The following is a 27,693-nucleotide window of genomic DNA, read 5'->3' on the forward strand; positions in this document are numbered from 1 at the left end:
CGAATGGTCCTGTTGAACATACTTGAAAATGGCAAACTGATTCAGCGTTTTCCATTTTTTTTGCCTGAGGCCGTGACTTCATTTGCCTTAACTAACCTCGGAAATCAGTGGGGCAATAGAGTTAAAATCAAATGATGCGTGATAATTCAAGGAAATCAAGCGTGATTAACTTTAACTTGCTAAGAAATATTCTCTATAAGCATGTTCCACTATGAAAAACGTGAACATAGACAACAGTTTGTATAAACGCCCGTTATAGCACCCCTTGTGGAAATGCTGAGAATGGCAAACATGCACTCTCTGAGTTACGAATTTCATTTGATGTGTGAAATCAAGTTTACATTGATAGAAGCGTCTGTGATTATGAACTGATGTAGAGAATGTTTCAGGCTGTATTCTCCAATCAAAACATATCAATTCATCGAATGCAGAAACCCAAATGCTGCTATTCAAGCTACTGATATTTAAGAGGAAATCCTTGAGAACGCTTTGGATTGTTTGTAATATAAAAAAATAGCTTCAGTGTTTGGCATGAATACCTGCGCATTCAAAAAATGTCCGTAAAGAAAAAAAACAATCATCAAAACCCTCCTCTAATGATTTTACAGTTTTAAAATCATTCTAGAATTAGCATGACATTACGAGTTATTTATTATTACTACTACCGTTGGCATTGTTAGTAATATCATCTCTGGTTAGGCTGCAACTCCAACTGCTAATAGAAAACTAAGTAAACAACATTTACACAATTACCACTGATTATACAACAAATGCTCAAGTTAAAAATCCTTGGCAATAGTTTCAATGCACGTTTAAATTTTCATGTTGGTGTGTGTGTGTATTGTTTGCTATGTTTATGTGATTGATTGATAGTTTGGGTATGAAATTGCAAAAATGTGATCAGATGTTATCAGCTAAATCTGACAGTACTATTTTCTTTAAAAAACGTAAATTATGCTAAAAATGCAGATTGGAGTTACGGTTTTGGGTTCAGATTAGTCTGTAGTCCCTATTTAGATAGCTAAGTAAACATGAATAATTAATGTATCTGAACTTGACACCTGCTAAGTGTGTGAGTGTGTGTATGTGTCTCAGATGACGTCATGGCTGAACGTGTTCTGGTCTCTGAGATGCAGCAGGTGTGCGGGCGATCGCACACGCAGTGTGTTCATGAGAGGCGAACCCTCCATCCTCTGGGTGATGTAGTTCCTGAAGGAGTTTTTTACCTCCGCGGGTTTGCCGACGCCCACCACGATCAGCTTGCCATCATTGAGTCCCACCAGCATGTGAGATTGCTCCTTGGTCACAGACACGCTCCTGATTGGCACCCGCATCGCCATCGGCGACACACACAGAGTCAGGCTGCCGTGATAACCAGGAGACAGGGTGTGTTATGATCATGTTTAAAAAACAGGCATGCTTACGATCTGATCTCAATCATAAAACATAAACACAATTACTCGATTACCAAAATTATTGTTAATGACAGTCCTAGTGACACTCAAGAGTCATTACTTTCTGGCTTCAGGGAATTTAAAGGATTAGTTTAATTTCTTGATGATTTACTCACCACCACGCCATCTAAGATGTTCATGTCTTTCTTTCTTCAGTTGAAAAAAAAATTAACGTTTTTGAGGAAAACATTCCAGGATTTTTCTCCATATAATGGACTTCAATGGGGTCCAACAGTTTGAAGGTCTAAATGTCAGTTTCAGTGCAGCTTCAAAGTCTCTACACTTTTGATCCCAGCCGAGGAATAAGGGTCTTATCTAGACAAACCCTTGGCCATTTTATTAAAAGAATAAACATTTATATACTTTTTAAAAGGATAGTTCACACAAAAATGAAAATTCTGTCAGTATTGACTCACTCTCATGATGTTCAACCCCGTAAGACCTTCGTTCATCTTCGGAACACAAATTAAGATATTTTTGATGAAATCTGAGAGCTGGATCACTCCTCCATAGGCTTCTAAGGGATTGAAACTTATTCCCCAAAAAGTTATTAAAGACATCGTTAAAATAGTCCAAGTAACCACAGTGGCTCAATCTTAGGTTTATCAAGCGACGAGAATACTCTTTGTGCGCAAAAACAAACAAAAATAATGACTTTATTTCAACTATTCATTTCCTTCTCTATGGGCCACTAGTCAGTTAACTTAGTGTGATTCCGCAGAGCTACGTCACACGTAGGCCCACTATTGGCCGACGCTGGTCATGTGTGTGATGCGTGTGACGTACAACAACAGAAGCTCTACGCTTTTACACTAGTGAACTAACTCGAGGCCCACAGAGAAGAAAATGAATAGTTGAAATAAAGTCGTTATTTTTTGGGGTTTTTGCGCACAAAAAATATTCTCGTCGTTTGATCAACTTAAGATTGAGCCACTGTAGTTGGACTATTTTAACGATGTCTTTAATAACTTTGAGGCCTTTTCAACTTTTCAATCCCTGAAGAAGCCTATGGAGGAGTGATTCAGCTCTGAGATTTCAAAACAAATATCTTAATTCGTGTTCCGAAGATGAACGAAGGTCTTACAGGGTTGGAACAACATGAGGGTCAGTAAATACTGACAGAATATTCATTTTTGTGTGAACTATCCCTCTAACCACAAATGCTCATCTTGCACTAGCTCTGCGATGCGACACGCATTACGTAATCACATTGAAAGGTCACATGTGTTCTGGTTCAAAAAGGTAGTGTAGGGCGAAAAACTTCATCTCATTTTCTCCTCCAACTTCAAAATCGTCCGAAATCATTGTTTTACCTATTATTTATTATTTTGTAAATGCCGTTTGACTTAGACTTTGCACGTTCGCTTTGTAAACACTAGATCGGCACTTCTGCCTCCGTCACACATGACCTTTCAACGTGATTATGTAATGAGTGGTGCATCGCAGAGTTAGTGCAAGATGAGCATTTGTGGTTAAAAAGTATATAAATGTAAATTTTTGTAATAAAATGGCTGATGGTTTGGCTAGATAAGACCCTTATTCCTCGCCTGGGATCGTTAAAGCTGCACTGAAACTGCAATTTGGACCTTCAAACCGTTGGACCCCATTGAAGTCAACTACATGAAGAAAAATCCTGGAATGTTTTCCTCAAAAACCTTAATTTCTTTTCGAATGAAGAAAGAAAGACAGGAACATCTTGGATGACGTTGGGGTGAGTAAATTATCAAGAAATTCTAATTCTGAAGTGAACCAATCCTTTAACTGCTGAAACTGCTTGGTTTTAGAAACCTGATGCTTGTTTAAGTTCACCTGTACAGATCTCTGACAGACAGGAAACCCTGCTCGCTGCCGATGACAACATGTTCTCCTGAAACACACATGTCTGTCACCTGCTCCTTCAGAGGAGCGCCGCACAGATGCTTCCCGTTCACGGAGTACAGGTGCAGGGCGTTCTTATCCTGCAAACACCACACACAAAGAGGATCGCTTTACATGAGCACAGAAATATGTGCGGGGAGAACTGAGTCGTGTTTGATACCTTCAGTGTGGCTTTGCCCTCTATGCAGGTGTGCACCACTAGATGTCCCTCCCAGGACACAGCCAGGTGCATGATGGACATGGGCAGAGAGCTCTCACACGGCGGCCGCAGAGAGCGCATGTACTGACCTCTCCGAACAGAGTGAATCATCACTGTTCCATCCTGTTACACACAAATACCTTCATTTTCTGGTTCTACCTTTTTCCTCCTCTGCCCAAAAAAATCTGATAATTTTTCTGACCCTCAGGATGGGTTTACTACAGTACTTTAAGGAATTCTATATGTAAATGAGCTCTATTATGATTGGTTAACCCAATGCCACTGTTGATTTCAAGTTTCTGAATCCTGAATAGATGTGAAAAGTAAACAGTTGCTGCGTCCCAATTCACGTATCCATCCTAAATAGTATTTGAAATTAGAATTAGTGTCTCATATCATTGTATGTTGTAATGAGTATTCCACTGATACCCAGATGGTCTACTATTTCTGGTTAGAAACCAAAGTGGAGATCCATGCACACTCTAACAGCTAATATTGCCCACAACCCATTGCGCATTGGAAGAAGATTAAACTAGAACTACAATTTGCTTGTTCGGTAGCAAACACAAGGAGAGTCTCTGCATGAAACACACGACCAGCAGATCAACGTGCCACTGCGTTTCTCTCCGATACGGTAGGAAATTCAATTAATTGAATATGGAAGATTTTAACTGTGATAAGATGACTGACAGGGCAATTTAAACAGTGACTGGATGCACGTACCTAATCGACAGAGCGGTCCGTTAAACACACAATTATGATGAAGTAGTTTGTAAATTGTAAAATGGTAAATGGACTGCATTTATATAGCACTTTCACAGACCCAATGGCCACCAAAGCGCTTTACATATTGCCCCACATTCACCCATTCACTCACTAACTCATACACCGAGTTTGTCCCTAAGCTTACCTACTATTCTGCTACACACTCAAAAGTATGTACTTTTCTTCACAAAAACAGTACATACTTTTAGGGCATAGTATAAGTAGGCGAATTGGGACGCAGCAAGTTTTTTTGAGTGACTGTGTGAGACGACGAGTCTCACCCTTGATCCAGAGACCGCCATATCCAGCTCTGTACTGATGGACACACTCACAACCTCATCTGTGTGTCCGTATAATACCTGCACTGGCTTAGAGGACAGACCCACCGGAGCACCTCCCTACACACACACACAAACACAGACACACACCAAGTTAACAGAGTCCCAGCACAGCAGTACAAACACAAACCCCTTTATATGAGGAGAGAACAAAAATGTTGCGCACCTGCTGTAACACCTGCCACACCATGCAGGTGGAGTCTCTGGAGCCAGAGATGAGGTGAATCCCAAAGTGATCAGTGGCCAGGCACGTTATGATGTCTGCCGAGACAGAGACATATAGACACAAACATGCACAAGTTAGCAGAACTCTTTCCAGCAACTCAAGGTTAAAGTGAGAACATACAATCTGTATGCGTTTATTCATGAGATAAAAACAGACCGGCGGAACGAAAGAGGGGAAGAAGAGGAAGGTCAAGAGAAGCAGAGAGTTTCCATTACCCATGTGGCGGATATGTTGCCCGACTGTTTTGCCCTTGACAAGTGACGTCACTCTCAGGCTGTTGTCCCAGTGGCCTCCACTGAAGAGCAACTTCCCGTCATGAGACACAACAAACAGGTGCGCGGTGACTTCAACCCCGGGAGAGAACGGCCCTGATAGAAACCTCTGAGTCCTACAGAGAGAGAAAGATTTTAAAGGAAGTGCAGGGAAGCTACAAACAGGATGTGAGACGTTAACCGTCAGAGAGACTCACTTTGGACTGGCTACGGTGGGGTCTTTGATGAAGGTGAAATAGTTGGATATGTTCTTATCGTAGGGCAGCCAGCCATGAGTTCCCATCAAGCAGTTGTGGCTCAGCGTTACCTTGATGACCCAAATACACATTATTTATGATTAGAGTAAGGGCATTAATGACAATGTGGAATGGTGTTTGCAATGCATTTATTTATAATTTCGGGATTATGTATTATGGACATTATTGTCAAATAAACACTGTTAGGGTGATCAGGACTCGAACAGTACATAGAAAATGATATAAAATAATTATATTTATATGAATATAAAATTACTTTGACTCAAATATTTATTATGCATTTCAATTTAATTTTAATTTTTATATTTTTATTACAATGTGCATTGATAAATTGTCCACAATGAGACAGGATCATAAAAAATGTATGTTGTGATCAGGACCCACACAGTACATTATCTCACTTAATACATGGCTGCTTACCAAATAAATTAACTCAAATAATTATACTTTTATTTATTTAAAATATATTTAAATTATAATAAATTATTTGAGTCAAAATTATTTGTACATATAAATGAATAAATATATACATATGTAAATGCATTACTACATGTGCACAATAAGACAACGGACCTTAATCAAAAATAAATAAATGAATAAAATAATAGGGTCAATTCAGATGTAATGTGTCCTTAAACCTGTCTGTAAGACGACGCTAATGAAGCCTAGACTTACCAGAGTATCTGGACTCCCCTGCGAGATAAATGAATGTGATTGGTTCTTAGGGACAACAGCTTTAACCAGAGGCACATTATCACTGATACCCTAAAACACAGAAGAAACTCCATCAGTCCACAGCTGTCACTCAACAGAACAACACCTAAATGAAGGACTGCTGATTCAGTCACCTCAATGAAGAATGATTTGAGTTCAGTGAGGTGCTCAAAAATGTTGAGAGGACAGGAGTCCAGACGAGTTTTCCTCTTCTCCAGCTCCTCCAGAGAGAGACGCACGGGATGGGGCTCCTGAATGCACATTAACACAGAGCATCTGTCATGTTTATGTCATCTGTACACACTAATGCTATGCATTTAACGGTAGCACTTTATTTTACAGTCCTGTTCCCCATGTACATAATATGTACTTATCATAGTAATTATAACTAGGTACTAACCCTGAACCTACTCCTAATCCTAACCCTAACCCATGTACTTACATTGTATTGCCCAGCACTTTCTTAGTTAAGTATACTTTAAGTTCACGTACTGTAAAATAAAGTGCAACCCATTTAACACTGAAAAATGAGAATTCTGCCATCATTTAATCAATCTTAAAACAAAGTGAGGGTAAGTAAATGACAAATGTTTTGTGTGAACTAATTCTTTAAAGATGCTGCAAATGTTCAGTGATCTCCATCTGTAATAACACTGACTGCATGTTTGAAGAAGCAAAAGTGTCGTACCTTCAGTAACTGGCACGGTGTCTGTCCAAAGTTACTGATCATGCCTTCTAGAGCTTTCCTCTCCTTCTCATCTGTGATGGCGTCCAGATCAACAGCGCCTAAAACAGCCAGAGACAGTCTCGTTTTGCTAAATTTAAATGTTGCACTATATTATTTATATTTACACTATAAACATAAGTGATAATTTGTAGTCATTATCGCAAAATAGACACCAACAGGTTGATAAGGACCCTGATGTTAAACAGACACGTTTTATTTCACCCTAAAGGACTTTATTTTTGTGAAAATGACAGACTGTCAATAAATTATTTTCGTTATTATATGGCTACTAACCAAATTAATGAATTAATAAGTGTGCATAAAATATGGATATATCTTGAAATTATTTCGTTATGTGAGAAGAGACAAACTAGCACAGCATGTATGAAATTAGATATCTGATTCGAGACCAAAGTTTAACAGTGTTATTTTACCATTATTTATATACATATTATATTTTTTTTTTTTCATCATTCTACATCATTCTAGCACAGTAATTGTGGTATCTGTACATAAATGGTGCCTTTTTATCATGTCTAGATCAATGCAACTATGGTTTCTATAAAAAAAATGCTGTAGAAATGGTAGTTTAAACATTTAATAATAGCTGTAATAAAATTAAGTCTGTCATAAAATGAAATTACAACATATCGACTAAACTGCCAGGGTTACTAGTTAATGAGCATGTTTACACGCACACCAATACGCTGTTAACTACCAAAACTCAGTTTATTGAAATAACTCGATTTACAGGTTTACATGCAAATCAATTACCTGGCCATGCAAGTTAACCGTGTGGTTACAAGACTGTGTTAAAAACAACAACAACAGGTTATTCCCCGGTGGTGACGTCAAAATCCAAGCATCCATGTATTTCACTCAGAGTATTATAATTGGTATACTGCAAGTTGTCATGTTAAATAAAGCTTTAAAAAACCTGAGAGTATTTCTAAATGTCAGTTCTACAACTGTGCAACTTGACCTTTGGCTGCACAAGATGAGAACCCATTTTTATATTTCTTGGGTAAAGAAACAGTCAGAGTTTGTGATATATTCCTTCTCCTACTCTACCGCATAATTGGTTTAAGAACATGCATTTAAGAATGTAACACACTCAATGTTACTCAAGAATTGGTAGCAAAGGATGTTATCGACATTACGACTTCATACCTTCATAAGTGCAGTAATAGAAGACATTAAGGGCCTCCACTGCAGCTGGGCCCCTCTGTTTATAGCCAAAGATCAGATCAATCCATTCATGCAGATGGGCCGACACATACTCTGATTCCTGAGCAGAGACACACAACATCCACATCAAGAAAGTGGTCACATGCTATGCTTCCAAACCATTATTTCTCTAAGATAGACTCGAGGCCATCAGCCATTATGAGAGGAATCTGCCAAGAGGTGTCTGGGAAAGGCTCTTTTGTCGTTCTAGTTTTGTAACCTTTCACAAAGCCATTACTTTAATAGGACAGAATCAGCAGAGGAATTGAGAAGAAGAGAGAAACAGATAATAAGAGAGGAGCGTATTCAATTACACATCCCCCCCGGAGGCTCTCTATTGAGGTTAGTGGGGAAGAGCTGTGATGAGGTCATCAGAAACGGGCTCACCAGGGCTTTGCGGTGCTTGTAGATGAAATCCTCTGGAGATTTGGCCCATTTAGGCAGGATGACATCATTTACCCTCTCTTTAGAGATCTGCAAGCGACCCAGGTCAAATCCTACAATGAAAGAGAGAATGGGACGATATGATAAAAAGGAGTTTGTAATGAAGGGAAACATGAGACTTAGTGAAGTATCATTTTATTTTCTAAATGAACCCGCATTCAATTTTCAAAAGCTTGAAACACTTGTTGAAACTATTTATTTCTTTGTGAATGTTGGTCAGAAATTAGCATGCGCATGCCAGGTGCACGTTTCGACATGTAGATGTGCTTTGGAAAGGCTGCACAAATTTTGTTATAACTTTTGTGTTGGGTCATATTGACTTCTGTTTTTACATTGATCTTCAGTGTTTTTCACACTGACAGTTTTTGGCAAATTGCATGGAAACGGAAAAGTTGTAACCAGTTTTTTAACACAATAGGAGGGTTTAAAAGCTTTCTTCTATTCCAGCTTGACTGGCAACACTAGCTCAACCAATCTTGTGATTTTGGGATGGAAGCTTGTGTTGGAATAAATGAAAAAAAGCGAGAGTTTTTGCAATTCTTAACAAAATTTCTCTGAGAAATGTTTACTCTGCTGCCTCTGCTCACCGTTCTGGTTCTCCAAGAACTCTGGGAAGTAAAAGAATTCTGGGATGAGCTCTTTGACATCGTTGGGATTGTCCATGAGGGTCTGCCAGGTAGCAGGAATGGAGTGGAACTGACGGTCAGCACAGTCAAACCTGCCACAGACAATCACACCAACTTTATTCATTTAACAGAAAATAGGATTTTGAGAAGATATGATTTGAAAGCCATAGACACATTTCCATATGACTGCCCATGTTTAAATATCAATCAATGACTGCCCATTTTTAAATATCAATCAATCAATAGCCAATCCTTACAGATGCCAATCTTAAAAGTACAGTAGCACAAACAGGCTGTTTAATTCAAAGAATCAGAGAGGGAAAGAGAGACATGGAAAATGGCCATGAAAAACTAAAACAATCCTGATTTTAGTACCAGAAAACTTGATTAACAGTATATTGACTTCAGGGAAGATCTTAGAATATGAGGCCTTTAAATTAATTTCACTTCAGTTACCTTTTCTTTTCAAAGCATACAGAAAAAAAATTGTGATTTGGTTGAGAGAAGACACAAGAGAACAGACAGAAAAACACTGACAAGGAATAAAAAGGCAAACCGCAATAAAAGCAGAGGAGCCTGACCTGCCGCTCTGCAGCTGGATGTGCAGGGATGTGAAGGGCTCGACTCTGATGAGGTAATGCATGACTCCCGCAGCGTTCGAGTAGTGCGTGCCGTAGTGGAAACGGTCTATGGTGCCTGTGGGGTCTTCAAAACTCTCAAATCTGCAGACCATTTACAAGCACATTTATCAATTGCATTTATTGCTGCCGCAAAATCAACTTTCAAAAACATTTGCTCTTTTCCAAAACCTAGTGAGCTGCTTTACTGTCTAAATAGGAAACTTCCTCCTAAACGAGCTCCCTACAACTGAAATGGAACCTAATACACATTATAAAACACAAACTTTTATGTTAGATGCGATTAATCGATTTGACAGAACTTAAATTATATATATTTTTTAATGAAAAATAAAGCTAAATAGAAAAACAAAGCACTTAACAAAATTACTAAAACTAAAACAAACTAAAATTAAAATAAAATTGAAAATGATTAAAAACATTTATAAATACTATAATGGTATATAAATAACAGCATTATACATTAAACAATGAAACCTTCTACCTTAGTAAATATAATCTGTTAGGACTGAGAGAACAAGACAGAGACAGACACGTAAGACAGAAACACACTTCTCTCTGACGGCTTTGGCATTCCTCTCGTTCAGCACTGCCACAGGTTTGGAGAGATCTCTGAACACACGCGGATCTGACAGATCCAGCTCATCTGACGTATAATCCGACAGGATCCAGGGGAACTAAAAACATGTAAGATCATTCAGGTAATAAATTAATGTTCGTGGAACAACATTCCAATCAACCAATCAGATTTGAGGGACAAGTTTGCAGTTTATGTCAAATTTAGGCTTACAACCAGTTAGGTGCTTCTACATCAGTTTTATTCACATATCATTTCCCTCTGATTTTAAGGATGCGTTATGGGTAGGGTTAGGTTTAGGAGTAGGGATAGGGTAAGGACTCAATTTTGGTACAGGAATGTTATTCCAGGATCAACAAAACATGTTGATCCAGGAACATGTCTTTGCAAAATCACACGACCATACTGCAGTTGAAACAGAATCACGAGCGTGTGTGTAAATGTCACTCACCACAGGATACTGAGCCAGATCATTATACGTCCTTCCTGCTATAGTGTTCAACTGCATCAGGTAGTCAAAGTTTGAGATCTCCCTGTTCACCCATTTCTGATGACAGAGAGAAGTAAAATTCAGCTCTAAACGTTCAGTCTACATATACAACATCAAATCCCTAAACTGAGAGTTCCTCATACGTCTGCAGTGACCTGTGTGAGTCCAGAAGCTTTGAGCAGCTCCTGCGGTGAGTGAGTGGCCTGAAGAGAGAGAGAGCGCAGCAGCAGCATCCGACTGTAAACTTTATTACGCACCTGTCAATCAAACACAGAAGCAACCTGTCAATCACATGAGATCCACCTATAGCAAACCACAAGCATCCTAACAATTTCCAATGGACAAAATCAGCTCCCTTGGATATACATCACAATCGAGAAGAAAAGATTATCGCAACTTCCGTTTCATGATGACTTGAAATATTTCTGACCTCCTTCTTGAAGTTCAGGAAGTAGTTGGTCTGGTCGATGAGAAAGATCTCTAACGCCGAGCGCCGGAGGTTGTATCTGCGCAGGTGGATCTCTCTGATCTGAGACAGAGGCCATTTAAAGTCTTGACCTACACCTGAAATGGAGAACATCAATACCATCTCTTTCCTCACATACATGACCTTTGACCTTCACACTGCACTTTCCCCATTCCTCCTCACCTTCCTCTTTCTCTGCGCTGCTGTCGTAAAAGTAGATGTGTTGTGTGGTGAGCTCAAGACGACCCGGATAGACGTCGACCACAGTGACCAGCTCACAGTCCTCTGAGATCACCAACTTCTCCTTTTGACCCGCCTCTTCTGAATCAGCCCTTCGAGAATCACAGCGAGCGTGTTCATATACACAGATATTTGATGAAGAAATGACTCGTTTTATTCCACAAAGACATAATAAATTGACAGTAAAGATGTTTCAAATATTTTTTGTTCTTTTGACCTTTTCATTTAACAAAGAATCCTAAAAAAATTATAGTTGAACTGCTTAATATTTTTTGTTGAAACCGTTTTCAACATGAATAACAATTGTCTCTTGAGCAGCAAATCAGCCTATTAGAACGATTTCTGAAGGGTTAATGATGCTGAAAATTCAGCCTTGATCACCGGAATAAATTACAATTTATATTATATTCAAATAGAAAAAAGTTATTTTAAATTGGAATAATATTTCACATTCATAGACCTGGTTTCACAGACAGGGCTTAGATTAAGGCAGGATTAGACGTTAGTTTTATATAGAACATTTAATGAGCTTTTATAAACGTGCCTTAGATTTAAAAAAAAACATTACTAATGTGCATCTTGAGACAAACAATGGCACTGACATATTTTAAGATATCTTAGGTTTAAAGGGATAGTTCAATCAAAAATTCTGTCATTATTTCATCACCCTGAATTTGTTCCAAACCTGTATGAGTTTCTTTCTTCTGCCGAACACAAAAGAAGATATTTTGATAGGTTAATGTCGGAAACCAATCAGTTGTGGGACATCCATAGTACTTTTTTCCATTCTATGGAAGTCAATGGGGTCCATCAACTGTTTGGTTACCCATATTCCTCAAAATTTCTTCTTTAGGGTTCAGCAGAGGAAGGAAATTCATACAGGTTTGGAACAACTTGAGGGTGAGTAAATGATCACAGAATTTTCATTTTTGGGTGAACTATTCCTTTATGCCTTGTCTGCAAAACCGAGTGATAATGTTTTTTTTCTTTTTAATGAATGCAGCCTTGGGGAGCTTACAAAAATCTTTGAACAGTAACTGATTAATACAAGAAATCTACCTTGACATGTTAATGTCAAAATGTAAACAGACTAAGCTGTTTGAACAGCAACAAAGGCATTTATATGCAAAAAGACAAATTAATTGTACCAATTATTTTAAGCGAAAATCAACACATTTACACATTAAAGAACCATTTTCAAGGTGTTTCCATGAGATTTCACATTTATTTTTATGTCCATCTCCATTTATTGTGTAAAGTGATTGGCTTTTGCTCCTGTCCATGTAAACCGAGACTCACTGATTGGCCGATGCAGGATCCTCCTCCAGGAGTTCCAGGATGTCATCCTCCAGATCACTGACCTTCACCTGCTTCACCGCCTCTAACAACAGTGACTCAGCGTTTATCTGCTGGTGCTGCACACCTGAGGTAACACACACATAACCAGTTATTTCCCAAAATGCAGTAACAATATTCATAAAAAGTTCTTTTTATGTGTGTATGTCTTACCCAGGTTGTCTCTCAAGGCACTGGCTTCCCTGTGGGGGTCAAAGTTATAATTTCGCACCAGTTTGAGTCGCATGCGGGAGTAGTTCTCGGCGCTAGAGAGCTTCCAGTGTGTGTCCTTCTGCTGCCTGTCAAACACAAACAGCTGCTTTACAGACCACTTTTTTTTTAAATAGCCAATAGCTTTTAGTCTGTTACACCCGGGGAAAACCACATTTGAATAATCTTTAAACGTATACACATCCACCTGCACAAGCAGAATCCACTCCTGATCTCTGCGAAATCTACACACTCACTTGTCCACCCAGGGTCCTCTTTCACAGAGGAGTCCTCTGCGCGCTGCCCTCCACTGCCTGAGGGTGGCGCTGTTCTGCGTGTGGATTTGTTTCAGCATGCTGTTGTACCTCAGGTTCTCCTGACGCCCTCGACGACTGAACGGCTCCACAAACTGCTCCTGAAGATTTTAGAGGATAATAAAAATGTTTGTGAATGCCTGATAGCCATTAAATTCTGCATTAAATTTGAAGGGAAATAATATTCGCTGCTAATATTCATTCTGCTCACGAAGGCTGCATTTATTTGATCAAAAATACAGTAAAAACAATAATAGTGTGAAATATTATTGTAATTTAAAATAGCAGTATTTTATTTGAATACATTTTTAAAATGTAATTTATTCCTGTGATGCAAAGCTGAATTTCCAGCATCATTACTCTAGTCTTCAGTGTCACATGATCCTTCAGAAATCATTCTAATATACCAATTTACAGCCCAAGAAACATCTCTGATTATTATCAATGTTAAAAATGTCAATGTTAAAAACACTGTGCAGCTTCATATTTTTGTGGAAATTGATATATTCTATTTCTTTGCTAAATTGGAAGTTCAAAAGAACAGCATTTCTTTGAAATAGAAATTCAGTAAGATTGTAAATGTATGAAAACACTTGTATGTGTGTGAGGATGTTTTGGTACCTGAAAGCGTATCTTGCTCTCTCCTCTCTCTCTGTCCCTGCGGTGCAGATTGAGCATGAACGCCTCATAACAGTCCTTCCAAAAAAGGGCCATGTTCTCATGACCCTGACTGAACGTCTCGATCTCATACTGCTTCATGTAGGGGATAATCTGACGAGACAGATAAACAAAATTTAGCTTTACAAACTACATAGGGCGATGAAGAGCAGCTACTTGAAACAGAAAATAAGTATGAGAGTTCGACCAGCATGAAATTACAATTAACTGCATTTACTGTAGTAATACAGCTCTTACATATTTATCCAAATAGACCCTCCACTCCGGGGAGCTGCAGTACAGCTGGAAATCCTCAAAGAACGACGGGCTTCCGTTGGTGTCGGGGAGGGAAGGGAGGTGCAGCTCCATGTACAGGAGTTTGTGGACTTTAGACAGGAGGGTACGGAGAAGAGGCACTAAAAACGAGTAGGTCTCCTCCATCCGTTCCTCGCTCACCGAGCGCCTGAGGATTCCCTCCACGCGGCCCAGAAGATAACAGGCCTCTTCCTGAGAGTCCACAGTCTTGGTTTGTAAGATGCCATTCAGTTTGGCCGTAGCCATGGCGCACACCTGCCGGAAATGAAGAACAAACAGCGTGAATAAATGCATGATTTTTAGTATCAGATATTGGTATTGGAGCATGCTTAGGAGTACTAATACCAATAATTACTACTGTTCAAAAATGTGGGGTGGGTAAGATAAAAGTTTATTTACAGTATAGCAAACTATTTACATAAAATGCATATAAATACCAGGTGTCACTCTATATCTCCCAATAATATGTCTTAGTAAGATGAAGTTTGCATGCTTAGTTTTATGATCAAAGCTCTGTAGTTTTTATTGTGGGAGAAAAACATATAATGCAATGCAAAACAACAATGATTAAGAGATGTACAAATAAATGTTCTTGACCTCAAAAGCTTGATGTATCATATTCGATACTCACATTTTAACATAAAATTAAAATATTTATGGATAATCAATTAAACCTAAATTGCTTCCATCCAGAATATGTTCATCTTTAAATATTACTAAGAATATACCAGTAGTTATTCTTATGTTACTAACCAAAATCATGTACCATGACCTGAAGATGAAAGTTTTTAAAATTAATCTAGAAGATTTATTTGCTAAAAAATTCTGAACTACCAATCAGAAGGCATGTAGAAGATTTGTTAAAAAAATTTTTTTCGATGGTCCACTTTAGACATTCTACTAACTATAAGTAACTTTGCAACAACATGTCAACTAACTCTCATTATAGTATTAGAAGACTGTCTGCTTAATATCTGCTAATACTTTTTTTCGATCGTCCCCAACAGACATTCTACTGACTATAAGTAACTTTTCAAGTACGTCAACTCATCCTACTCACCCTAACCATACCATAACAGTCTACTTATACTCTAATGAGAGTTAGTTGACATGTAGTTGCAAAGTTACTTATGGTAAGTAGAATGTCTAAAGTGAACCATCGGAATCAAGTGTAACTGAAGATTGTGTACAACAGGTTCTTTCCAGCAATGATTTGATCACAGGTAATAGGCTAATGAGGTCTCACCTGCGGATCTTCCTGAGCCATGAACCCGAGCAGCAGCCGTAGTCCCACCTGAGACAGCTGGAGCCACTGCATCCCTGAGGCGTACCACACCATCAGCCCGTCCATCAGAGTCACCGTCTCATCCAGAACCTTCTCAGTCCACAGGGCGGGATTCACCAGACCCTCAGCCTGTAGGAAGTCCTGCACCACGTGAAGCAAACGCACTGCATTCTCTGTGTGCTGTGGTAGCGTGGCCGTCGTCGCCTCACGGTTATCCATTACGGCCCATTCCAACATCCTCTCCATCAGACTGGACAGAAAGAGGTTAGCAAACGCATTAAAAGCCCAGTCAGATCAAGCATGATAACCATAACAATAAAGATATAGTTCTAGAAATCGTTCTGAATATAAATGAATAGCAGAGAGAGTCCACACTACAACTATAGCGATAACAGCACAGAGAAACAATATAATTGGAGTCACTTTCGAAACAATTATTTTCCAGCTGATGAATGATAAAAACATTGACAGCCAATCAGAATCAATCCTGCTTTAAGAGCTTGAGCATTCAAAGCGGCAGACGACAAAACTGCAGCACGCGCTTAAAATAAACAGAACAATATCTGCTGGTGTGGACGCTAATATAGTTATCATTCTTGGTGTGAATGGGTCTTAACACTAGTTCTAGTTATAGATTGATTCTTAGTGCTAAAATGAGGAGCAAAACATTTTATTTAATGTAAATTTTGGTTTCGGCTGAAATGCTTTTGGAGAGCCGAAATCATTGACTAAAATGGTGACGTTTAATTAGCGCTTCTCCTATGGTGCGTTTTGACTGTTTCTGTGTATATGTCGTCCACACAATGTGGATATGACAGAACAGGTAAACATGTCAGCTGTGTGGACGGAAGGGCTACGCTTTGTTTTGATTATTACATTAATTTAATTAATTAATTAATGGATTATTAAATAAAGTATTTCTGTAAATTCTTTAAATAAAAACTTTAATTTTGGTTTCAGTAAAAGAAAAAAAAATTGTGCATCATTAGTATTTAGCTGGAGTTCCAAGGAAACTATCTCGAGCTGTATTCTCACCTGAGTTTGATGTGGTCGACGGGCAGCAGCAGCTCATTGGCAGTGCCCAGTTTGGTGAGGGCAGAGAACACCTGACCCCTCTCCAGCCAGGCAGTGTCATCTGACCCCTCCACACCTCTCCACATCACACACAATACGATCTCCAACAGCAGACGAGACAACTCCTCCTCCGTACGCTGGCCGGAAAATCAATCAATCAATCAATCATTTAATTAGAAATTTAGAAGTCCTTCACTTTATTACAACTACATTCAAATTATATTTAATACAATTATGTTTAAATAAAGTCTCTTATGCTCAACAAAGCATTTATTTGATACAGTAAAAACAGTAATGTAAAAAATTATCAATGATGAACACAGTTGCGCTGCTTAATATTAATGCGGAAACCATGATACTTTTTTTCAGGATTCTTTGATGAATGGAAAGTTTAAAATCTCAATAAAAATATGAATTATGAATGGTAGTGTAAATTATAATGTTGGTGTAAATTTAATGCATTATAGGTAAGAAAAAGTTTGTATAAAATGGCAGAAATAGCAGTATGATAAAAGACAAAAAGGTTTGATGAAAATGTAAATGTATTACTATTAATCACTGGAATACACAACCATTCCGCCAAGTAAATTAGTTAATTAGCCTGTAACAACTTTGTAAAATCTGCACATACTTGCATTAATGAACCATGTCTTTCAATGAGACTCATCTATAAATTCTGTAATAGAATCGCTTAATACCTTCATTATAATAGTTACTTACCTCAGTATAATAGAGAACTTACAGAGGATGAAAAATGACAACACTATTTGTACGAGGAAGTGATAAATGCTACTCTTACGCACTCAGAAACACACATCAGATCTCTAGACTCACCTCACTGTTAAAAGACTCTCCCAGGGACACATTGTCACTGAACAGGAAGTTGTCATCATTCAGAGAGGAAGCTCCGAGGAAAGGTTTATTATTCTCCAGGGGAGACGGTGTGCTAGGCATGCTACCAGGAGTCTGACTGCCACTGTCCCCGTGATCGAACAGATGCACATGGGAAAGGTCCAAACTCAAGACCCCTGCCTTCCCGCCCCAGGCTTTGGGTGTGGGCGCGTCCCCTGGCGTGTCGGAGAGAGACATCAGGTCTCCGTTGTCCAGGCTGTCTATGGACCTGCTGTCTGAGACGCTGTCTCGCTCTTCGTTCACGCTGCCTCCAAGAGTCCTGCGCTCCAGAGGCGGCTCCACACGGACTCCTCCGCTGCTGCGGCTCAGCTCCAAACTCCCCAGGCTGGCTGCGTCACCACGACCCGAACCAGAACCTCCGTCGCTCCCGGGGCTCCGGACGAGCAAGCGCATTAGAGTGCCCTGCCAACACGTCTGCTTGGAGATCTGCAGCGCTGCATCCTGATGAGACTGCAACAGCGCATACAGCTGAGGGGAAAAGGAAGAAAATGTGTACAAGTTATAATCATTATAAATAAATATTTTTCTCCTTTTGTTTATTTCATTTAGTGCACATTTGAGTTACAGTTTAGTTTTCGTTCTTTTGCAAATTCTTGTTTTTATTTTAGTGAAAGGGAAGTTCACCCAGAAAATTTTATGTCCCATGTATGAAGAAAAAAACAACAACAACAACAACAACATTTGGTTGTTTCTTCACACAAAGCAATCATTCATCAGCTTTAAAAGCCTAAATACATAGCTCAAGTATAACATGTGACCATGGACTACAAAACCAGTCACTTGGGTCCATTTTTTGAAAATGTTGATGTATACATCATCTGAAAGCTCAATAAATAAGCATTCCATTGATGTATGGTTTGTTATGATATGACCATATTTGGTCGAGATACAAGTATTTGAAAATATTGGAATATGATGGTGCAAAAAAAATCGAAACATTGAGAAAATCGCCTTTAAAGTTGTCCATTTATGTTCACGATTGTGCTGCTTTCACTCAAAAAAATAAATGTTTATATATTTACAGTAGGAAATTTACAAAATAGCTTAATGGAACATGATCTTTGGCATAAAAGAAAAATCAATAATTTTGACCCATACAATGTATTGTCGGCTATTGACACAAATATACCCCATGCTACTTGTGACTGGTTTTGTGATCCAGGGTAACATAAATTATTTTTGGAACTTCTATTGTGTATTTTGTCCTTTTAGATGGAAAAACGAAACCATTTTGAAAAAAAATTACATACTCCTTATGCATTTCCCCCCCCCAATAACATTAATAACTGTGATATGTACATGTAAGAACTGAAGAAAGTGCTCTAACCCTCTTGCATACGGTCAGACGAATGCTGGGCCCAGATTTATGGGTCAGCTGAATCACAGCCATCAGATCTTTATAGTTCACCACAGTATCTGGAGGACAAAGAGTTTAAGGTCAAGAAGGAGGGTATAAGGAAAAACAACTTTTCACATCACAAATTCACTGTGGCCTTATCAATTAACTGCGTTCTCTATATAAAGGACATGTGCATAGATAAGTGATGGACAATATAGATAAATACATCAAATATAAATGTAAAAATGTATAAATATAATTTATATATACACTCATAATTATAATTGAATCAAAGTTTTAAATGTGTATGTGTAAATATATACACACACACACATATTTATATATACATTCATAAATGGGCGTGTGTAACACAGATATATATATATATATATATAATATATACATATATTATAAAAACAAAAAACTTTTGTTAGATGTGATTAATCAATTTGACAGCACTATTAAATATATAACAATGATTACTATTTTTATTATATTATATATTTTATATATTACACACTTTATGTATTTGCTTTGAAAATATGTCAATCATGGCAAGACTTTATTTCGATGGTCCACCTTAGACATTCTACTGACTTTAAGTAACTTGAACTACATGTCAACTTATTCTACTCACCCTAACCTTACCATAACAGTCTATATGTATCTATAACATAACCATAACTAACTCACAGAGTATTAGTAGACTGTTATGGTAAGGTAAAGGTGAGTAGAATAAGTATACATGTAGTGGCAAAGTTCCTCATAGTCTAAAGTGGACCATCAAAATAAAGTATAACCTAATTTATTTTGCCACCAAAACTCTTATAAATGTATCATCAATGTTTGAACCGCCCAAGCCAAGCAAGGACTCAGAGTATGTGCTGAGTCAGGTGGTGTGTGATTAGAGTTAATCAGACTGACCAGTGGACAGCACTTGGTGAAGGAGGCACTTGATGAGGGTGGAAGTCAGGTGGAGTTCAGAGAACAGCAGACTGAGGCCAGAGTATCCCACATCCCTCAAACGCAACCTCTGTTTACTCTTCTCATACACACGGTCACACTTCAGCATCCGCTCAAACAACTGCAAAAACACACAGAGTTTGGACTAAAGCAGACGTTCAAATGTCAATATACATACTAATAATACATCTATTTGACAAAGACAGTATCTTAAATTTTAATTTAATACTTATTTACTTCATTCTCAAATATTAAATAATGCATTATGCATTAAATAAAGCATATTTATATTTGCTGTTGCTGAGCATTCAAATATGAATCCATTTCAAAATCTATTTAAATCCAAGTTCTGACTTTTCAGACTATTAGAATGAACATTAAAGTCACAAGGAAATATAAATGGACAATTCTTGTGGGAAAATATTTATTTTAAATGATGTATCCATGCTCATCATTATTTTATTTTTTTATATTCATGTGCCTCATAATCTTTAATCATTAAAACTTCCCCTCCCTCTTGCAGTGACATCTCTTCTCTTCTCTGATGACGCGTTTACTTGCACGAGGGCGGGGCAACCTGTCACTCACATGACACGAGATTGACCAATAGCAAACCACAACCATCCAATCAATTTCCAATGGACAAAATCAAGTCTCGCCCTACACTTGTTCTTGTTGGAGAAGCGGTTTCACTCAGAAATACGTCACAATAGGGAAGAAAAGACTAATCGCAAATCTGAATATTCTGGTCTCTAGACATGCTCAGCTCTCTTCTTCAGGGGAAGTCTATGGGATTTGTGTGCCTGTTTTGAATGGTTAGAAATCTAACAGCATGATATTAGGTTTCATTTGCAGAAAAGTGATGCACATACATAATCGTTATTTTTGGATCTCTAACCTCAAGCATGAGAAGCAAACACCTCTGATAATAATGTGTCACCGATGACAGTCCAAAACGTGAGAGTGTTAACGGGATAGTTCGAAGGTCTTACGGGGTTGGAAGTGGAACAACATGAGGGTGAGTAATTACTGACAGAATTTTCATTTTTGGGTGAATTATCCCTTTAAGCTCACCTTGAAGACGAGCTCTCGGAGGCGGTCGGAGTGTTTGTTGTTGAGCAGGAGGGCGTAGCAGGAGTCAGCAGATCCCGGTTCAAACAGCAGCAGAAAGAGCTGGTCCCGTGCAGTGCTGGTCTGAAGAAGAGTCAGCAACAGCTCCAGGATCACACACAGCTACAACACAACACAGTCGTTCAGACACAACACAAGCACTGCATTCATTTCATTTTCGTGTTTAGCTAATGCTTATTGCTAGTAAGTGATAAGAGCAGGAGAAACTGGAAGAGACATCGATTTAATGAATTGGCGGGTCAGTAAATCCAGTTTAAGTTAAGTACATTGAGATTTAGGAATAATTAAATAGAGAAAGACAGACGTTTGCTCTACTGATTAGAAAGGGCAGATCAATAACAATAAATGAGAGTGCTTTCCTGGACACATGCACAAAACACTCACACAAACAGCCAAACATCACGTATAACTAAAAGCTACCAATTCAAATAGTAAAGCTAAAAATAATTCTTAAGAAATTGATAGTCAAAATAATCCAAAACAGGTTAAGAATGCTTTGAAATTCTGTCTTTTTCTATTTAACTTATAGTATGTAAATAATGCACTGCAGTGGTGATGATAAAGTACACTCTTTTTAAGTATGAATTAAGTCTTTACACTGTTTTAATTTGACAAAATATTTCTTTTTCAAAAAAAGTATAATTTTTTTAACTATCTATTCAGCAAAACATCCTGAAAATACATATTAACAAAAATATTAATCAGCACAACTGTTTTCAACATTGATAATAATGAGAAATGTTTCTTGAGCAGCAAATCAGCATATTAGAATGATTTCTGAAAGATCATGGGACACTGAAGACTAGAGTAATGATACTGAAATTCAGCTATATCAATTATTATATATAATTATAAATAATATTTTACAATATATTGAAAGCAGTTATTTTAATTTGTAATAATATTTCACAATATCACTGTTTGTACTGTATTTTTTTATTGTCTTGGTGAGCATAAGACAAAAAATTTAAATAAATCTTACCAACCCCAAACTTTTGAACAGTAGTGTCCTATTTTCAGCATACTATGTTTTGGGACACACTAACATCTTCCTCTTCTCACCTGTTCCTCGTCTGCAATGGCAGCGATGTATCCCAGAATGCTCTGGATCTCATCTTGGGTGGTACCCTTGCTGATGTAATACTTCAGAAGGCCACAGAGAGATGCTCTGATTGTCTTAATGTCGTCCTCACTCAGATCTGCGTCTTTACTCCCAGAACTAGAAAGTAGAGGGAAAGAGAGAATGGATGAAGTGGTGAGAAAGAGGCAAAACAGTCATGAGGTGATAACATCACAGAAAGTGACACAGCAGAGGACTGAGGGATTGTGGGAGATGTAGTCTTACCCATAGTAAAGGCGAACTGTATCCAGCAGGAACTGCACTCCATATTTCTTCCTGAACTGCTTCCTGCTGTCTTTGATGACGGTGGACATGTACTGGATGTGACCTTCACCACGACAAACACATCATGCTCGTCATCACACATGTACAGGAGCCTCAACAGCCTAGCATTTCTCACATTCACTTTCTTCATAGGGATTTCAGAGTTTTCAAATCTCTCTTCCAGATTATGGGTAGTTTAGTTCTTCCATAGGAATTAAACATAATTTTTAAAAATGAATTTGAATATCGCACTAACTTGAGGCTTTAAAAAAAAAAAAAATACAATAAAAAAAATAATTATAAAATAAAATAAAGCAACCCAAGGGCTAATGGTTAAGGAGAACTAGGAGTGGCACTTAAAAAAAAAGAAGGAATCAGTTATCAATGTAATAAATGAAACGTAAAAATAAATATAAATAAATCACTATTTAAATGAACAAATTAATAGACATAATTAAAACTTATACATGTTTTAAAATTTAGTTAAATAAAATAATTAAACTTTAATGAAAATTTTTCAAATTGAAATATAAAGACATATACTGTATACAACTGTTTATATAATTGTATGTTTTAAAATGTAGGTTAATAAAAACCATGAACTTGTAGAAACCATAAAATATTTAAAAAATGTATATTGCATTTAAAAAAAACACACATTTGGCTATTGCTTTTTTATGCATTGTCAAACAAGTTATAAAAAATCCATTTTGCTATGGAGAAAATGAATGGGATTTTGCACAAACGTAATTACAGCATGAATTAAGCACACACACAAACAGAATGTGTGTCCCAATTCACATTTACACACTATTCGATGACAGTTTATAATATAAATAATGCAAGTGGTGCGTTCACACTCAAAATTCCAAATAGAAAAAAGTGCACTTTAAATACCGGGATGATGCCCTTAAATAACAAAAAAAAAAAAACTGTCGCAGCTTTAATTACATAGCAGAGGGGGAGGGGCTATCAGACTGTGATGTTTAATGACAAAATAACCTTCTAAATTCATACACTACATGGTTGAATACATAGCAGAGTATATGTGCATAGTGTATACAGTGCTTAGCATAAGTGAACACACCCATGCTAAAGTTGACTAAAAAGAGGAATAAAAGAATCATCTTTTGGAAATTGATCTTAATGCCTTAATTAAAAAAATGAGGAAAGAGGCAGGCAGATTTTTATTTTTAAAGGACAGTTATTTCATGGATCCAGGATACTATGCATCCTGATAAAGTTCCCTTGGCCTTTGGAATTAAAATATCGCCACATCATCACAATATCTAGAGATTGGCATGGTTTTATTTCAGTTAGCCGAATAGCTGGTTTGATTTGCATTGAGAGATGATCTTACGGAAAGTACCCCATGCCAATCTCTAGGTATGGTGAAGGGAATGTGATGATGTGGGGATATTTTAATTCCAAAGGCCAAGGGAACTTTATTAGGATGCATATTATCCTGGATCCATGAAATAACTGTCCTTTAAAAATAAAAATCTGCTGTCTCTATGGGAATTTAACATAGGGGTGTACTGACTTATGCAACCTGTATTTTAAGGAAGAACATTTATTTATTTACGATTCATTATTCATTCACAAAGAAAATTGGTGTCCTTAAAGGTTGGATTTTTCCTCATTTTTTTAATTAAGGCATTGAGATCAATTTCCAAAAGATGATTTTTTATTCCTCTTTTTAGTCAACTTTATCATGGGTGTGTTCACTTATGCTAAGCACTGTAAGTGCATAGTGTATATTGGGACAGGACTCGAGACTGACCGATGCGCAGGGGGAAATCTCCCTGGTTCCAGATGCTGAAGTTGAACAGCAGGTGTGTGTGGAGCTGCTGCAGGAGCTGCGAGTTCTTCTCATACGTCATCTGCTCAATCAATAGCTGAACCGACACCAACACACTTACGTCCACCAGGAACGCTGGCAACTGCACACAGACACAGAACCAGACGGCTAAATCAAGACATGCAGAGGGAAAGACTGAGGATTCAAGAGGAGGAGAATCATGGGTACCTTCTGAAGCAGAGCTCCTAATGTGGCCACACCGTGCGAGTGCAGGAGTGTTTCCTGGTTTATGGGATGCCGCTGCAGGAAATGCTTGATAACCAGCAAGAACGTCGCTACGAGATTCTTCTCCAGTCTGGCCTCTGAATAATAAATGTCCACAAACATCACACGACAACATTGTTAAGATATATAATAATCAGAAATACAGAAAAGTGATAAGATCTTTAAGATGCAAAAGTTCAGTGACACATTCATTCTGTCTACCAACAGCTAATAACAGTCTTATTTTAGGATTATTTACACACTCTTAAAATTTTCACATATTTTAGTAATAATCATAAGCTTAAAAACTCAAAATTCAATATGTGAAAACCATTTTGAAATGGGACATTGCTTTACTATAGAAACTGTTCTTTTATCACAATTTACCACAAAACTTCAAATTTGGAACAAAGATTGGTTAGACAAATGGCTTTGAATTTCTAGCAATTTTAGAGTCCAAATTATTTTGTAAAAATATATATATATATTTTGTATAAAAAAAATTTTTTTTGTTCAGTTCATAGGTTAAATTAGCTTTAATTTTTAGATTTTCACTTTTCATTTTCATTTTAGTAATTGTTATATGCTTTTGCCATTTTTACTAGTTTTTATGTTTCTTTTAAGCTTTAATTTGTATTTATTTCAGTTTTAGTTGAAGTAACTATGTTAAACTGATTACAGTTTATTTAAAAAATGTTATGCTATATTTATATTTTATTTCAGCTTTATTTCTGTTAATTAATATGACATTTAACAGTTTTAGTTTTAGTTACAACACTGTCTAATGATGAGCGTGTGCTCACCGGACGCCCTGTTTGAAGGCAGTATGACCCAGTCTCCCTCAGCGGGTGTGGCTGAGTCAGGGCTGATGAACTCTGACCCCGAGCGGTCGACGTGATGCAAATCAGGGGTTAACAAAGTCAACTGTTCCAAGACTGGAAGCAACACAGGAAGCCCTCCAACACAGTTGATCATGTCCTACAAAAGACGAGAGAGAGAGAGAGAGTATGAGCAGGTGTTTAAGGAGAAGGAGAGTTACAGACAGAACTCTGATAGATTGCAAACATCAGAGATCAAATTTAATAAAGGACGGGTACGGCATACATACTTTGATATCCCAGTTGACCACTTTATTTCCTGTCATGCGACCATGCAGCATATTAGGGGACAAATCCAGACAAATTGGGTTCCTACATGCCTGTATATGCAAGAGAACAATGAGTCACGTGATGCGAAAATAAAACATTTTAACTTAAGTAAAAAAATAAAAAATAAACGCAAATATAACATTCTACTGTGCATAATTTCTACTGTATACAGCTCAATCTTAGGCAGTGTTTGGACTAACGCCGTTTAAAAGAACGGCGTAAGGTAACAACATTATTTTTCCAGTAAAGGGGCAATCTACTTTTCCCATTGTTACAATGCCGTTAACGTTACTGGACATTAAATGCGGTGTGTTACCACGGGCGTCAGTTTGGTTTGTAATGTGCTGGGGACAGAGATGCATTCGGAAGTGCATTTTCAGAAGTGCTGGGTACAAACTTGTCAAACTGTGCAGCCTCTCTTCTCAACCCGTAAATAAATCCAGCGATCCGCAAATTTTGTTTGAGTTCTTAAGTGGTCTGGTGGTAGATCTTTTGCCAAGAGTGTCAGAGGTTACGGGTTCTAATCCGCACTCGTATAGTTTTTTTTTCTCTCATCAAAACTGAATATGTTCATCAGTGGTTACAGTCTATATCAAGCAGGGACACGTTTGTGTACGTTTTATTTTGTGATTTCACTGGAACGAATAGAGAGTCTCCGCAACGGCGATAGATTGAAGCACGTGTCCGAGTGAAGACTCGTCAACAGAACAACTGTATCCATGCAACTGATCGCCGAATCAGTTGAAAACCCACCGAAATCGATGCCTATGTACGTTAGGACATATAGCTGTTCAACTCATTTCAACTGACTTGTGAAAACTGCTCAAAAAAATCCAAATTCTTTGACATATAGCAACTTATTTTTTTAACAGTAACGTAAATAGTTACATTCCCTGGTATTGAGTTATTTTTAGTTATTGAGTAATTCAGTTACTATTTGGACCAAGTAGTGAGTAACTATAACTAATTACTTTTTTAAAGTAACGTTCCCAACACTGGTCCTAGGTGACCTACATTGATGCACACCTCACCTTTGGAGAATAGTGTAGCAGAAGTTTAGGGGCCAAGTCTCCGAGTTCAGCTTCTTGGCTTTTAAAGGGAGAAATACAGTTTGGTCCTGCGCTACAGAGGGCTTTGACGTGACTGGCTTGGAGAGGCTCGTGGAAGACCATGACACTTCCCAGCTGCCCTTGCAGTGAGGTGGGACTCCCCCACTCACTGTCCTGAGTCCCGGCGGAAATGAGTTTGGTGACGGACTCAGGTTTGGTCCCTAGCAGCCCACCCCAGCCCGGGAGGATGGCGCCCAAAGATGCGCGTCCCGAGGAATTACCTCCGGAAAACGGAGGATCTGGGATTTGAGAGGGAGGTGGGGTTGTGGTGCGGTGACCCGCTGAACCGATACAGCATGACGTGAAGGCCTGAGAGAGATACAAAGATAAAAGAATTGACTGAACAGACACAGAGTCCTATTGTGCTTTTTTTATACTACTTTTATATAACTTTCTTTAGTGTGTAATGTTGCAGTTTGAGGATGAAAAAGCTCTGCAAAGTTACAAAGTACAAAGTCCCTCCGGCGGGAGTTATTCTCTATATCAGTGTCACTGTTTCTGAACTCCCTGAAACGCCTCCATTGTAGTCTTGAGTTTTCTTCTGAAAATGTACGTCACAATATTCCTAATTTAAATAATTCCTGCCCAATGCATATTGGGCTTGGATGAGTTGCGTTGGTAGTGTGATGAAATTCGTGGTAAGGGCTGTGAAATTTCCAAAACATGCTCAAAGCGGTTGACCAATCACAAAGCACTGGTCCAGCCGACCAATCAGAGCACACTGTGCTTTTCCGAAGGAGGGGCTTCATAGAGAAGGAATTAAACAGGGGTGTGTTTCCCATTCAACAACTCACTGATTAACTACCACAGTACGATGCATCGTTAAAGAAATCAACTAGCTAGTCACTACTTTGTTTACAAAACTGTATTGTCGCAAATTTGTCGTTCAACCACGTTGGTTAATGACGTCACAC

The 27,693-nt window shown here is 38.0% G+C and overlaps 1 protein-coding gene across 10 annotated transcripts in view; it reads right to left on the reverse strand.

Moving 5' to 3' along the window:
• nbeal1 (neurobeachin-like 1) overlaps nucleotides 1–27,693 on the reverse strand; it is a 70,139-nt gene that overhangs the window by 2,656 nt on the left and 39,790 nt on the right. For 4 of the 10 annotated variants that reach the window (XM_077199758.1, XM_077199752.1, XM_077199759.1 and 1 more), the window contains 37 exons: nucleotides 26,702–27,088; nucleotides 25,631–25,720; nucleotides 25,326–25,500; nucleotides 24,487–24,620; nucleotides 24,241–24,400; nucleotides 22,419–22,521; nucleotides 22,136–22,292; nucleotides 21,017–21,175; nucleotides 19,904–20,063; nucleotides 18,968–19,056; nucleotides 17,563–18,108; nucleotides 16,690–16,865; nucleotides 15,616–15,904; nucleotides 14,313–14,624; nucleotides 14,019–14,168; nucleotides 13,341–13,498; nucleotides 13,048–13,172; nucleotides 12,838–12,961; nucleotides 11,482–11,630; nucleotides 11,263–11,396; nucleotides 10,976–11,089; nucleotides 10,794–10,889; nucleotides 10,318–10,442; nucleotides 9,709–9,849; nucleotides 9,089–9,219; nucleotides 8,445–8,554; nucleotides 8,001–8,118; nucleotides 6,792–6,889; nucleotides 6,238–6,354; nucleotides 6,065–6,154; nucleotides 5,330–5,439; nucleotides 5,076–5,248; nucleotides 4,801–4,895; nucleotides 4,578–4,694; nucleotides 3,493–3,654; nucleotides 3,264–3,412; nucleotides 958–1,362 (listed from right to left, as the gene is read on the reverse strand). In XM_077199758.1, coding sequence (XP_077055873.1) covers nucleotides 1,092–1,362; nucleotides 3,264–3,412; nucleotides 3,493–3,654; nucleotides 4,578–4,694; nucleotides 4,801–4,895; nucleotides 5,076–5,248; nucleotides 5,330–5,439; nucleotides 6,065–6,154; nucleotides 6,238–6,354; nucleotides 6,792–6,889; nucleotides 8,001–8,118; nucleotides 8,445–8,554; nucleotides 9,089–9,219; nucleotides 9,709–9,849; nucleotides 10,318–10,442; nucleotides 10,794–10,889; nucleotides 10,976–11,089; nucleotides 11,263–11,396; nucleotides 11,482–11,630; nucleotides 12,838–12,961; nucleotides 13,048–13,172; nucleotides 13,341–13,498; nucleotides 14,019–14,168; nucleotides 14,313–14,624; nucleotides 15,616–15,904; nucleotides 16,690–16,865; nucleotides 17,563–18,108; nucleotides 18,968–19,056; nucleotides 19,904–20,063; nucleotides 21,017–21,175; nucleotides 22,136–22,292; nucleotides 22,419–22,521; nucleotides 24,241–24,400; nucleotides 24,487–24,620; nucleotides 25,326–25,500; nucleotides 25,631–25,720; nucleotides 26,702–27,088 — 5,994 coding nt within the window. In that variant the 3' untranslated portion in view covers nucleotides 958–1,091. Of the gene's footprint in view, nucleotides 1–957; nucleotides 1,363–3,263; nucleotides 3,413–3,492; nucleotides 3,655–4,577; nucleotides 4,695–4,800; nucleotides 4,896–5,075; nucleotides 5,249–5,329; nucleotides 5,440–6,064; nucleotides 6,155–6,237; nucleotides 6,355–6,791; nucleotides 6,890–8,000; nucleotides 8,119–8,444; nucleotides 8,555–9,088; nucleotides 9,220–9,708; nucleotides 9,850–10,317; nucleotides 10,443–10,793; nucleotides 10,890–10,975; nucleotides 11,090–11,262; nucleotides 11,397–11,481; nucleotides 11,631–12,837; nucleotides 12,962–13,047; nucleotides 13,173–13,340; nucleotides 13,499–14,018; nucleotides 14,169–14,312; nucleotides 14,625–15,615; nucleotides 15,905–16,689; nucleotides 16,866–17,562; nucleotides 18,109–18,967; nucleotides 19,057–19,903; nucleotides 20,064–21,016; nucleotides 21,176–22,135; nucleotides 22,293–22,418; nucleotides 22,522–24,240; nucleotides 24,401–24,486; nucleotides 24,621–25,325; nucleotides 25,501–25,630; nucleotides 25,721–26,701; nucleotides 27,089–27,693 lie in introns of those variants that run through there. The other 6 variants (XM_077199761.1, XM_077199756.1, XM_077199757.1 and 3 more) reach the window with 3 other exon arrangements.

The sequence above is a fragment of the Siphateles boraxobius genome, unplaced genomic scaffold (genome assembly GCF_051911475.1).
Source record: "Siphateles boraxobius isolate OS27281-9 unplaced genomic scaffold, OSU_SipBor_1 41, whole genome shotgun sequence".
NCBI classification, from domain to species: domain Eukaryota; kingdom Metazoa; phylum Chordata; class Actinopteri; order Cypriniformes; family Leuciscidae; genus Siphateles; species Siphateles boraxobius.